General features: G+C 38.0%; 1 protein-coding gene across 4 annotated transcripts in view; it reads left to right on the forward strand.

Moving 5' to 3' along the window:
* Nucleotides 1-14008, forward strand: part of PPP3CA (protein phosphatase 3 catalytic subunit alpha) — a 304975-nt gene that overhangs the window by 119031 nt on the left and 171936 nt on the right. For all 4 annotated transcript variants that reach the window (XM_045018965.1, XM_045018964.1, XM_045018966.1 and 1 more), the window contains one exon: nucleotides 10489-10689. In XM_045018965.1, coding sequence (XP_044874900.1) covers nucleotides 10489-10689 — 201 coding nt within the window. The remainder of the gene's footprint in view (nucleotides 1-10488; nucleotides 10690-14008) is intronic.

The raw sequence follows: 14008 nt of genomic DNA on the forward strand, positions 1-14008 counted from the left end.
TTTTTTAAATAGGGGATTCATTCATATTCGTACTCTGTTTTGCTTTTCAGTTACTATCATACCAAAAACCTAGTCTGTCTTTTCAATATCTTCGAGTTTTCCTTTGGTAAATAGGCAAATCACAGATAATACATCTTAAAGTGGCTTTCTCCTAAAGGCATAGGTTGCCTGGAAAGAGATATCAGACTCAGAGGATTTTCCTAGAGATGGCAATGGAAGGGAAAGAGTGATGAGGAATGAAAGGAGGGGGTGGGGGGACGACAGTCTTTTAATATGATCTCTGAAATATTCTTGGTTATGAATTTTCAGCTGTATAGAATATTGATCCATATCTTTCTTTATGGTTGTAATGATGTTCCCTTTTTGCTGTGTCACAGAGTAAATTATCCATATAGACATGGCAGATTTAACCATTTAAAAGTCACTTTAGCTTCATTTTTCTTTGAGTAAATGTACCTATATGTATGCAAGTTAGTGTATGTGTATATTTATCAAACTGTGTCACATTAAGAATTGCCACACGGGAGAATTTTGAAGTATTGACTGTGATGCCTGCAAGAAACTCTGGGAAATGGTGTTTGTCACATATAACAAATTTCATGTTTTCTTAGCACTGTTCATATTTTGAACTGTCCACTTTATGCCAGCTCTGTTTTATAGCAGTGCTATTCCCACAGAGCATGTTATTAGGCAGTTTCTCTGCTGTATGTGAAGTTTTACTGTACTGCCTCTTAGCAACCATTGATGGTAATGACTCATTTTCTGCTTACTGTACGCCATGGTAAACTAGTAGACAAAACAAGTCCACAATTATTATAACTTCGCAATATTCTTATTATGTAGAAGCTCGTATATCTCTCCTTGGCGATTGTTATGATCCTCATCCACATGAAAAGCTTGTAGATACATAATTCTGGTTTTACTTATTATTATTTTATTATTTAGATACATAATTCTGGTTTTACTTACCATGTCTATGTTTAATGAAGATATTTTATGTGACTTAAAGGGTTGACTTTTGGCTACCTTTCCATGAGTTGGCTTGTAGCCATGATCGCATACACTCTAAAAGAAGTGTAGATTAAACATTCTGTGTTTTGCATAGAAATTATTATTAGTAGTAGTATCACAGTAATATCCAAAATATGCTGGGTATTGAACCAACATATTAAATGACATGGGCTGAAATTTTCACAAGTGATCATAACTTTGGATTTCTCTATTTGGGTGGTCAACCTGAGACGTTTTCTGAATCCTCATTTGCAGAAGCAGCTAGCATCTACCCTCTGAAAATCAGACCCTTGCATGATGTCTCTGTTTGGGCATCCAAAACTGCTACTTGCTTTTGAAAATGAAGGCCTTGGTTCTTGCTCCAAAGAGCTTTCAATCTAGAGGAAAAAACATTTAGTGTTGTTTGAAAGTGTAAATCTTAAGAATAAATGGAACTTAAAAACAGAGCTTTGGTTGCCATAGCATGGGGTGTGTGTGTGTGTGTGTGTCTCTCTCTCTCTCCCCTCCTCCCCCCCAATCTGGTATGAAAGTACTATCTGGCTTCCTTTTAGGCATTTTTTTGTGATCTTATCACCAGTGGTGCATACAGGAAAGAACTGCGGTAAAAATGAAGTGCTGCTGTTCAGAGTTTGTCTTCAAGAATATTGTAAAGCATAGGTGTGATACAGAATTCTTGAGCTGAGGTGCTACCTCCTGAGTCAGGAGAAATAAAAGCTTTCTCTCCCGTTGAGAAGAAAAACATCTTTCTTTCTCCACCCTTCTCCTTTGCCTCTATTGGAAAAAAGAGATTCATTTTAGCTCCTGTATCTTCTGTGTATAATGTAAGTATCTGAAAAGCAAAGCAAACAAATGGAACAACCCTTCCTCTGTAAAGTTCATGGATAAATGGTAATCTGATCATGTTATGATTCTGAGAGTGACCATGGTGTGCGCACGTACCTTTGTGGTACATGTGTGCAAGCATAAATTAAGGACTCAGTCTGGGAAAGGATTTCAGGATTTGTACTTCACTACAGTTTGGAAAAGATCTCATGTGTGGTCAGTATCTAAAAGCTTTTAAGAATTTGCTATTGAAGTGAAAACCACTGGCATGGTTATTAAAATCTTAAAATTATGAAAACCATTTGATCAATGTTTCTTTATTTACAGTCACTTTTTCTTTACCTACATTTTATTTGTAACACTTGTTTTAGGAACTGATTATTTAATAGCTCTTTACCATTAAGCCACAGGAGCATACTGCATAAGTGGGTGAAAGGAAGAATAATTACAGCGGGATTGTGATTAAAAATTTGTGCATCATTCTTTTTAAATGTACGAACCTCTTGTGAACTAGTTAGTTTGTTAAAGAAAATGTAATTGATTATTTGAGTTGACAGTGTTACAACTACACTGTATTCACTTAACAGGAGTTATGCAGTAAAAATTAGGAAGAGTGGTCTTGCAATTGTGGTGCTGGGTTTCTCAAGACACTTGTGTTCATTTCCTGGCTTGGCCACAGACTTCTTGTATGACTTCGGAAAAACCCCTTAGGCCCCAGTACTGCAGCTAGGGTGACCAGACAGCAAGTGTGAAAAATCGGGACGGGAGTGGGTGGGTAATAGGCTTCTATATAAGAAAAAGCCTCAAATATTGGGACTGTTCCTATAAAATCGGGACATCTGGTCACCCTAACTGCAGCTGACCCATTCATAGCACATTCTCAGTTGGGGCCTCAAGATGCTATTGTAATATAAATAATTGATTATGATGTTCCTTGGGAAGTTCAAAAATAGTAGGCTAATATCAAAGGTAAATGACCTATATCATAATATTGAAATGATGGTTGATTATACATGTTTTTTTTTTTTTAATTGAGAAATTGTTGCAGTAGTTTCACAGATCACAAATGTAAAATTTCATAGTTTTGTTACAGAGGGAGTTAAATTACAAGGAACTCAAATTCAGGAAAAATGATTTTTTTCTATTGAAAACTTACTTTGTGAGACTATTATTACTATGGTATAGAATTTTAGTTTAAGCAAATAATCCATTAACAAAGGATTAAAACTTCCTCCGGCTAATTTCTATGCAGTGTCCACTTGGAGCAACTGGAATTAAGCATAGCTCATCTGATTTATTTATTTGCTTTGGTTTTCAGTAAAATAAATTTTACAGGAGCAATGAGATAGAGGGCTTGACATCTTCCTTTGCCATTTGGAATGTCCTCAGGAAAGCTGAGAGCACAAGGCAGGGGACCCTAGGCAATGAAACACAAGACAATCCCCTGGTGTGTGCCTTTTCAGTTCTCAAGAGGATGCCATTGACTGTGTTGAGATCTTTATCTCGTTGTCTGTTGTTTATGTGGCATGTATGCCAACCCTTTATTGTTAAGATCTGAATGTTATTTCTTATGCTGGGTCTTCTGAATACCCACAAAAAGAAATGAGCAGTTACTAAGGCAGAATGCTTAGAACATGTTAAATGATGGTGAGGATTGCAGTATACAGGAAACAGTCTTAGACACATTTCACTTAGAAGTAGAAAATTAATATTATGTACTTTTGCAGTGCAATGTTCACTCATATTACTGGGATTTGTGCCACTAAAACCCTGGGCTGAAAATATATCCTGTAAGCTCCATTATACATAATAGTATATAATGAGGTCCATTGGTCACACCATTCTGTCCTGAATTCTCAATGTCAGTTTAGACTCACATCACTATCTTTCCTGCATTGTCTATTGAACCTAATTTATCTACATTAGATTGCTCCAGGTATTATCTTTTGGACCACTCTTGGGCTGCAGAATGCTGGCTGGATATATAGTGCTGGTTCTTTGTTTCCGCTTGGCAAATCTCAAAATTGGCTAGTACACAGGAAATACTTTGGTGATATTACTTTACCAAGTGCTATAGTTGCCAAAGGGATGATATTTCCTCACCAATAGGAGGGAAGATTCCATAAAAAAGTGAAACCACAATTGCAAGTCCCCCTTTTAAATACATTTTTATAAGTAATTTTTCTGCACTGTTTATACCAGACTAGGCCCTTAATTGCTTTTTTTTTAAGCAAAGATAATCTTTTAAAATTTGTGTTTTTCAGTTATTGCTGCAAGTGAAAATGAAATAGTCACACATTTGCAGCCAGGTGCAGGGAAACTGAAATATAGCTAAAAGTTTTCACTTAGAAGAGTTACTTTAATAAGTGATTAAGCTGAAATTTATATGGCTCTGCTATACATGTTGTAGTGATTGCTCCTGCCCTCTGTTGGTGATTTTAATAACTGTGTGTGTTAACAGAGTTCAGTATGAAACTATTTTTTATGCCTGTGTATGTATGCAAATATATGTGTGCATACACACAATATTCAGATTCTGATAATGGAAGGTGCTGTTTGTGCTAAGTGCATTCAGTCACTTGTGTTTTCACTAATTAATCATTAATCACCTGCAGCTGGAACAACAGCTTTTCTAATTAGTGTCTGTTTATTAAAAATCTGCTTTCAGAGCACTTACAGTGCTGAGCCACAGAAACTGTGTACTGTCTTCTATAAACCAATAGGTAAAAACATATTTAGTGTTTTTTGTTCTCTGTTTATAAATGCAAGACTCCTTTGTAAGATTGGGTACCAGGTTGGGTACACTACTATACATAAACATGCCTAATACGTATGCTGTTTAAGCTGGGTTCTCCCCCTAAAGCCATCCCATGATTATTCTATTCCCTGAATATAATGAATAGTTAATAGCTCATAAAACTGGGGTTGACTTGCTTTTAAATACCGGACAACTAATGTGTATATCTTCACAGGTCTCACAAAGCACATAGCTTCTCGCCTTCTTTACATGTCTACTGTAGTTAAATTTCTGAGGGAAGCCGAACTACAGTAGAAATGTAAAGAAGAATATGCTTTACTTTTAAAAATGATCTAACCCTTCTTGGGACACTAGACTTAGAAAAAGTAAACTGATATAAACCAGTTACTAGGATTAGAAATAGATCTGGAGGAAAATTCAGGGGTTGGGGAAATCTCTGAAAATTTTAATGAAAAATGTTTTTCAGTTGGCTACCATTCCTAGTGGAAAAGAGGAATGACCTGGGCTCCACTTCTGTAGGAGGATGCTGGAGGTGCAATGGGAGGGAGATGCAGGGACCAAATGATTTCTCTCAGTATGAAAGGGATAGACTTTTAATCGTGTATTCTTTTTGGCGTGTATTCCAAATCATCATCTCTTTAATGCTCTCCAGAATACTTAAGATAATCCTGTGCACACTGTTGTGATGGTGCTGGATGAGTATTGGTTATGACTTTGTGGTTTAAGGCATCAAAAATTTTTTTTCCAGGCCTGCTCCAAAATGCAAGCCAGCTTGCATTATAGGGACACTCCTCATTTGGAGAGTTAAATTTTAAATCGGGAGCCTCATTTAAGAAATTTAGAGGAATAAAATTTAGTTAAAAATGCTGAATTGAATGTTGGTTAGAATTTAGCAGCAACCATAGCCCTTTGCTAATTCTTAAAACTAAATTGTATTATTGCATTTTCATGGTGTCATTTTGATATTAAAGGACAGAAATGTAAATTTTACTTTTGTTTGCTTATTTGGGTCATTGACCTTTTTTGGTGGCCTTTGCCCAGCTGAGAAGAGTATGACAGCACGCTTCTATTTTCTTAGTGAAGACTAGAGGAGCAAGGGAAGAAAATGGTTTATGGATGTGGTGCATATATAATATGTGTGCACAGTTTACTTGTTTCCTATTGTCTGAGGAATGATGGGTAAAGGGCATAAAAAATTATGCGGACAGGCTGTGTATTTCAAATTCTTCAGTTTTACAGCCAATGGCTCTTTGAATGGCAACAGAAGGTGATAAATTGAATTTGTCATGTGAACACACTTATTTTACTCAGTTGTGGTATCATCATAATTTCTCTTCCTTGCTTTGTCATCCTTTAAAGTTAACTTAACTTAAACTAAACCAAATTGAATAAAAACTCATCTAGATGTTACTAGTGACATTAGATGGATTTGTAGGTTCAGCTCCTAATAGTGACTTGTGTGTGTGAATTTAGCACAAAAAGCATTGGCAACCTGCAATTCCCTTGCTGTTATTCCTAAACTTATTCTGAGGAGAGAGAGAAGTAATCATGACAAATTGCAGGTGGTTTTGGAGACAAATGCCGATTGGTGATCTCAGCCTACTAGTATCACCCTAATTCCTTTGCACAGGATTTGAACTTGAGTTTCCCGAGGTGATAGGCTTATGCAGTAATGTTCTGTACCATAAAGCCCTCTGATCCTCCAGGTAGTCCCAAAATTTCACTTTAAAGGACATTGGCAAGTAACTTGATCCCTAAATGTTACCTATTTATACCCCCTTTTTTATGTGTAATATTTTAAAACCTTCTGTGGGAAGTGTTGCTGGATTCCCCCCACCCTCCATTAATAAGATAACTAGAATCCAGAGCCTCTGTTAAAACATTAAGAAATGAAAGGGGAAAAATAATAGCTCATATTTTATGTGTTTGTACTACTGAGCCAAGAACAATTGTGTGTTCCCTCTTATGGCATTGCAGCAGCAGTTAATTAACAACCATATTCCCAGAGCTGTGCTAAGGACATTAGGGATGCTAGTAGTCAAACAGAGAACTAAACAAATTATTAACTTGTTTTCCAGCCTGTGCTGCCACAGTGGAATGTGGGGTTGGTACTCTGAAATGCCTTGTATAGATAATGAACCTGGTATGAGGAGCAGCAGCACAGGAGATGAGAGTAGTGAAGCAGTCGATTTTAAACTTCTTTAGAAATGCAAGTAAATACATATATGCACACAGACCTGGTCAAAATTGGTAGGCACACTGTTTTCAGACATTTAAAGACCCAGTAATTTAGGACCAAAATTTATTTTGGTTTTGCTTTCAAAAAAAAATATATATATATAGTAAAAAGGGTTGGACATTTGAATGGTACAAAAATGATGGGTCAAATATTGTCAAGATAACGTCAAAAGTGGTCAAATATTTTAAAGCACACTACTTTATTGGAACAGTAACAAAAAAGATTAAGACTTTATGGTCTCCAATTGTCTTAGCCATAAATACTTGCATCTAATTACAAAAACCAAGTCACTTAACTGAGTTATTTTAACTCAGAAAAATATAAAACACGATGAAGTTCTTTAAAATGAAAGATTTTTTTTAACCATGTTAGCATTTAAATGTGAATATTATTCAAGACTGAATAGAAAAGAAAAAGGAAATAGACTAGAAATCAAACACGCACCTAGCAATTATGAAAGATTAAAGTCTGTGTTTTAAATCCACCAATGCTAGGTAGGCAACAAGCTAACTCTTCAAGCAGTTCAATGTCCGTGCATCCATAGGTGCTGGAACTAGGGGTATTGGCAGCGGTGTATTATCGCCTAGGCCAACAAGGCCTAGGCCTAGGGCGGCAAATTTGCAGAGGTGCAAATTTGCTCACGCCCCGTCCCCAACTCCGCCCCTTCCCCAAATCCCCGGCCCGCCTCCTCCCCCAGGTGCGCCACGCTTCCCTCCTTCCACCTTCCTCCCAGGCTTGCTGCGCGAAAGCACTGGGAGGGAGGGAGAAGTGAGTAGCGGCACTCGGAGAAGGCGGAGCAGAGGTGAGCTGGGTCCTGTGGGCACGGGGAGTAACCCGGGGGGGGGCCGGGAACTGCTCCCCGCCCCAGCTCATCTCTGCTCCACCACCGCCATCCCCCGAGCGCCACAACTTCCCTTCTCGCCCCCTCCCTCCCAGGTTTGCCGCGGGGGAGCGGAGGTGAGCTGGCGTGCACCGGGGGACGGCAATTTTTTGAGGGCCTAAATTTGTTAATCTGCCACTAGGTGTTGGGGGTGCTGCAGCACCCCTCATCTTGAGGCGGTTTCCATTATATACAAGGTTTACAGTTTGGTTCAATGGCTCTCAGCACTCCCACTATACACATTGTTCCAGCACCCTTGCATGCATCTTTTCTCTTGTGGTGGGAAGAACATTCAATGACTGGGAGCCTTCCTTTCCATCTCTCATGGCCTTCAGAATTAATTTCTCTGTATAGACCGTTTAGATTGTAAGCTCTTCAGGGGAAGGAGTGTATCATTTAACTTATTTAATGTCCTTTGTAAACTTCCATGTATATTTATACCCTGGTATACAAATGAAGTTATACATACCTACATACGTTGTTCGTTCAAACGTTTTCCAGCCAATCAAGATGCTCAACCTTCAGTTAGTGCACCTTTTTACCAACACGTGGCATTAGCATGTAGCAAAGTGAGTGATTAAGACATTGATGTGGGCTTGGTAACAGATGGCACCATTGTGCAACCAAAAAGGTAGGCCTCAGCGTACAGCAGGGCATTCTTGCTGGAATATTTGACTGTGGTCAAATAATTGGCATTACTTGACTGGTCAATTGACTGGCTTTCCAAGCCTAATTTTAAAAGCAAAACCTACATTTTGGCGCTAGACTGTTTGTCTCTTTAAAGTCTGAAGACAGCATCTCTCCTTATTTTGTGCGTGTTTAATGGGGAATGGATCTCTTGATTGCCTGTTCTATTCATTCCCTCTGGGGCACCTGGCATTGACCACTGTCCGAAGATAGGATACTGGGCTAGACAGACCTTTGGTCTGACACAGTATGGCTGTTTTTATGTTCTTATATTCTCCCAATATTAATAGAATTATTTGAATGAAAAGAGATTTTTGTCTAGATTTAAAAATTTCCTGTGGTGTTTGCAACCCAGAAATTTCAGCATTATGCTAATGCATGATATGAACCAGAAAGTAAAACTTGGTGTGAACAAACAAAATGGACTGGTCTCTTTTTTTTTTTTTTATGTCCAGGCTGGATTTGATGCAGTAACTAAGTGGAAGAGGTGGAAAGGAATTAAAATTATAAAATTATAAAATTTCATCACCTAGTAACATGAGTTAGGAATTCTCAGTGTTCTGTTTTGTTTTTTGTTTTGTTGTAAATGAAGTGTGTGACTTTTAATGTATCAAAGCTTTTAACCTACAAAGTAAGTGTCTTTTTAAAAGTATATTCATTGTTAAGTTTAAGAGATCTTAAAAGTATGGGAGACTTGCTTGAATGTTTCCAGATACACCAGTGACCCCCAGTATGATGGTTATCAGGAAGGCAGTGTCTCAATAATACAGTATTGTAGATGTAGCTGTCCTGAATCATTCCTAAAGCTTCCATTTGTGTTCACGCTGAGCATCCATACAATCTGACCCACCCTTGACAGTAGCCGGACTCAATATAATTACCCTGCAGCTGGCAAGGCAGGAAGCCTCTAATACCACTCCAATTTAGCTGCTAGGGAAAGGGGGCTAAGCGGGGATAATACTGCAACCTAATCCTGGAAGCTGAGAGCGTCACCTGAGCTTTTAACTACTGCTGCCTTAAGGAGAGTGAGAGCAAGAGCACTTGAAGTTTGCTCGAAACCTGGAACTTCGAATAATGACAATACACAGATTGCTATCCATTAAACCAGGGATTGGCAACCTTTCAGAAGTGGTGTGCCGAGTCTTCATTTATTCACTCTAATTTAAGGTTTCGCATGCCAGTAATTCCTTCTTGAACATTTTTAGAAGGTCTCTTTCTATAAGTCTATAATATAACTAAACTATTGTATGTAAAGTAAATAAGATTTTTAAAAAGCTTCATTTAAATTAAAATGAAGAGCCCCCCGGACCGGTGGCCAGGACCCGGGCAATGTGAGTGCCACTGAAAATCAGCTCGCATGCTGCCTTCGGCACACATGCGATAGGTTGCCTACCCCTGCATTAGACCATGCCATTTCCACATGCCAAGAGAACAGTCTTAGAGCTCTTTCACTAATGTTTGACTGAGACAGACTAAGCTTGTGGGATATTGTATGTAAATAATGATTTCTAATAGAGCAAAGCTATTAATACAAAAAAAGAAGGGATTTTTGAAAGGCACACTGCCAGTAATTAAAGAGAAGGGGCTGTCTGCAAAGTATTGTGGTTTAATCTAGATAGATCTATGTCTGTAAATACATGGGCAGTAAATACCTGAGATGTAGTGTAATGTATATTAAGATCTTTCCTGGGAAAGGAGCATTATGTCATGGTTCTGCAATACTACTAAAGCAATATTTACTTCCATTCCCTTCTCCCACAACCCCTGTTTTTAACATTTTCTGTAAGCAGTGACTCACTTGTAATCATGTGTAAGGGATATAAAAAGTAGGTCCAAGACATTTTTAAAAAATGTTTGAATAATAGATTTTGGGCACATGTGCATGTTGAACAGCTGCTGTTAATTTGCTGTCTATGGTATAGCCACAAGCTATAAAGAAAGAATAGATTATTCATATTACTTAACACATATATGCTCAAAAGTGTTTTCAGACAGAGCTGATGGCCAGCAGAGCTTTGAAAGATTATCTTTTTTGAGACTAGTGGCTTTTCCCAGTAAAGTGACCAGATATTTTTTGTTTGTGATTTCCAGCTGTCCCATTTCCTCCAAGCCACCGGCTCACAGCTAAGGAAGTGTTTGATAATGATGGAAAACCCCGTGTGGATATCTTAAAGGCACACCTTATGAAGGAGGGGAGGCTGGAAGAAAGTGTTGCTTTGAGAATAGTAACAGAGGGTGCTTCAATTCTCCGTCAGGAAAAAAACTTGCTGGACATAGATGCCCCAGTCACAGGTAAGTGCCAATTTTATATTGGAATATGCAAACACATGCAATCAGGTAAATACTACTCCCCTGAAAGTTCGGTGAAAGTTTCCTACTCCACTGACTGCTCTCAGTACTTAACTCTGCATCTCTGAATCCACTGCCACAGTGGGCCTGTTCCTAAGAGTTGCTGAGATCCTTAACTTCCATGGATATTAGAGGAAAGGACCTTATGGGCTGAAAACATTTGTTTCTAAAATATGGAGAGTTCTCTAGACTAAAATGTAAGATTAAAAGTGTGTTCTAAACCTCATAAAAGATTATAACTGCCTATTTTACCAGATGTTAATTCCATACATTTACAGATGGCCTTCACTACAATAGCACCATTCAAACTTAGTCAGTCTTGCTCTGAAGGAGCAATGATGCTGTAGTGAAAGGAAACTTCATTATAAGTGTTCAGAGCAATAACAAATGAGCAAAAAGAAAAAGCTAGAAGAACTTCAGCATATTATTTGTCTAGGGAATGAATGAATTGTTCTGATTAAAGAACCCATTTTGCCCTTGGCTATCAAACATTTCCACCCACTCATTAATTCTCAGGAAATGCCTTTGCCTTGATCTTCCTTCTCTAATTGTCTCCCACTTCCGACTGCATTCTGTGCATAGGAATGCATTTGCTTGTTTTAATGCTCTTTTTGTATTTTTATTATTTTTTAAATTATTATTATTATTATTATTTATTATTTTTGCAAACAAACAGTTGCTGTTGCGAGAAGTTGATGAGTCTTTGGCAGGAAAACTGATTCATGGCTTAGAGAGTTAGTTGCAGGGCTAAACATTACTTCTTCCTAGTATGAATCCTAGACATATAGGTTTTTTTAAGAAGACTGGAGGATTTGTATGTTCTCTTGGTTGCTTTTCTGTTTCTGGTAAAGCTGAGCCAGAATGGAAGGAAGAGTTGCTTTAGTCAAGGAAGAAAGAAGAGCACCAAGACCCATAATTAGCATTGGTGTTATCCACCAGATACTGTGTGAACTCAGCAAGTCCTTAATAGTTTCGTCATTTTCAGAAGAGCTACTTCTGAAACCAATAACATGAGGCGGGACATTTAAGCATCAAATGTAGCATAATTTATTAAATTCAGTTTTCTGAAATGTCATCAAAACATGGAACTTTAGGTAAGTCTCCATATTTTGTTACTTGAGACAATGAGTCAATCATATGTTCTCTTACTCGCCTGGGAGGAAATATGCCTCATGTAGCTCCATAGGTGAACCCATTGCCTGATTGAGGGGAGTCTTAGAGTCTGTAGGCTTTCCCTGCAAAAGAGGACAGTGGCTGTGCAGTAGAATAAATGGAAGAAGACAAGTTCTACAGGGATACAGCACTCTCTCTTGATTAGGGTGTCGGGAATTAGGGGATGCAACCTCTTCCTTCACCATATTCGGATCTTTCAGAGAGGTTGTAGTCTGTGTCGAGGAGTGGTTCTATGTGATTCATGTGATCATCTCCTTTTCCATTCACCACTAACTCCGAGACAGACATTCTTACATATCTTTTTTGTTAATTATTCTGAGTACCGGTAATTTAGTGATGTTTTCTCCCTCATCCCAGATTAATCCCTGGAGGTCTCTGCACATTTTAGTCTTATTCTCTCTCATCTGAGTTTACATCTCTTTTGACCATCATTCAAATTTATTCTCTTTTGGCAATGGGTTGCAGTATTACTGTATTTCCTCAGTTTGGCTAATGGCCGTTTACCTGAAAGCTGACATGATGAAGCTTGTATCCTGATGCCTGCTACTGAGGTAATTCGATAGTTCATATGCTCTGTGAACAAACCCAAGCTGTAAAATGAGAGCTGGAATAGCAAAACTAATCACTAATAGAAAGACGCAAATCTAGAAAAGAGGAAAAGAAAACCCTTGTGTGATGTGCATTCTGTTCAGTAAAAACAAAGTGCACAGCACTTTTCAAAAACAGCAGAAGAGCAACAGATTGCATGAAGAAAATACATAGTAGTCAACCATGTGCGGAACTATATGGAATACCAGAAACAACCCAAAAAATCCCTCTTCTAGGAGTGAAGAGGTTTCCAGAGACTAATTTGGGGGGGGAAGGGGAATAACAAGAAAAACACAAACCAGTAACCTAAAATAGAGGAGAGGAGGAAAGAACATTTTAACATGAAATAAAAAGCTAAGTGCAAACTGTAGCATTCAAGATTCACAACTGGAGATCATTGGACAAACTCTTCTGACAAGTGATCACTTCTTGAAGACATATTCACTTTTTAGGGAACTTTATATCTGGTTCTAGATATGACAGTTGGTGAAAAGTGAAACAGATTACATCTATGATAATGAGATTAAGAAAATCATGGATTAATACAAAAACAGCTGCACAGTCATATGCTTAACAAAGGTAAGAAAGTCAAAACATCACGGAAAATATTTCAGACTTAATTTTGTGGGGCAAAATATGTACCCTCAGGAAAGGATTATACTGGGTACACTTGTATATAAAACCAAATGTGAGATGGTTGGTATTCTGGGTTTTGGTTTTAAAAAAAACAAACCCATATTTATTTGCATAACAGAACATTTAATATGCAATGAAAGAACGTTATTAATTGATTCTTGTTTGGTTTGGCTGGAAGCAGTAATATGATGTCATTTTGCATTTCATTTTTTAACGATGCATATGGTATCAGTCTTTTTTAGTATAAAAATTAGATTTTGAGTGGGTGCAAAAATATTTCACTATTAATAGTTACTGGTCCAAACAGTTAAGTAATTTCACTTTGTTATTGATAGTGAAGTATTACTATCAAGCCAGTTAGCGAAATATAATTTTAACTACTCTAGGCTGGCAAATTATAAGGACAAACTTCCACTTGAGGACAGAGCCCAATTTCAGTCCTTCATTAAAAAAGTCAGATTAGTGGAAAAACATCCCTACAGGCTTCAGTGGATGCGGTGGACACAGCATTTAGAGGACTTGCCACGGATATACTTATGAGGTGTAAGTCTTGACTTTGTTCTTCGGGGTTCCCCTGGGAGGTGCAGAATACCATAAATGACTTAGCATTCAGCGGGTCAAACTTGTTTAATGAAAGAACTGATAAGTCTCTACACCCATTGAAAGATTCTCGACTGACCCTTTGCTCCCTGAGAATTTACACCCCGGCCCCAAAGAGAAAACACCACAGGCAAGTGTATAGGCCAAGACTCCCCTCACACACATTCTTCCAGTTGAGCCTCTGAGCAAGCAACAAGAGTTCAGAGACCTACTACCATAACCTCTATCAGTTCCCTCTCTCCCACTTTCCTACTTTTGATGCCTC

The sequence above is a fragment of the Mauremys mutica genome, chromosome 5, assembly GCF_020497125.1.
Source record: "Mauremys mutica isolate MM-2020 ecotype Southern chromosome 5, ASM2049712v1, whole genome shotgun sequence".
NCBI classification, from domain to species: Eukaryota; Metazoa; Chordata; order Testudines; family Geoemydidae; genus Mauremys; species Mauremys mutica.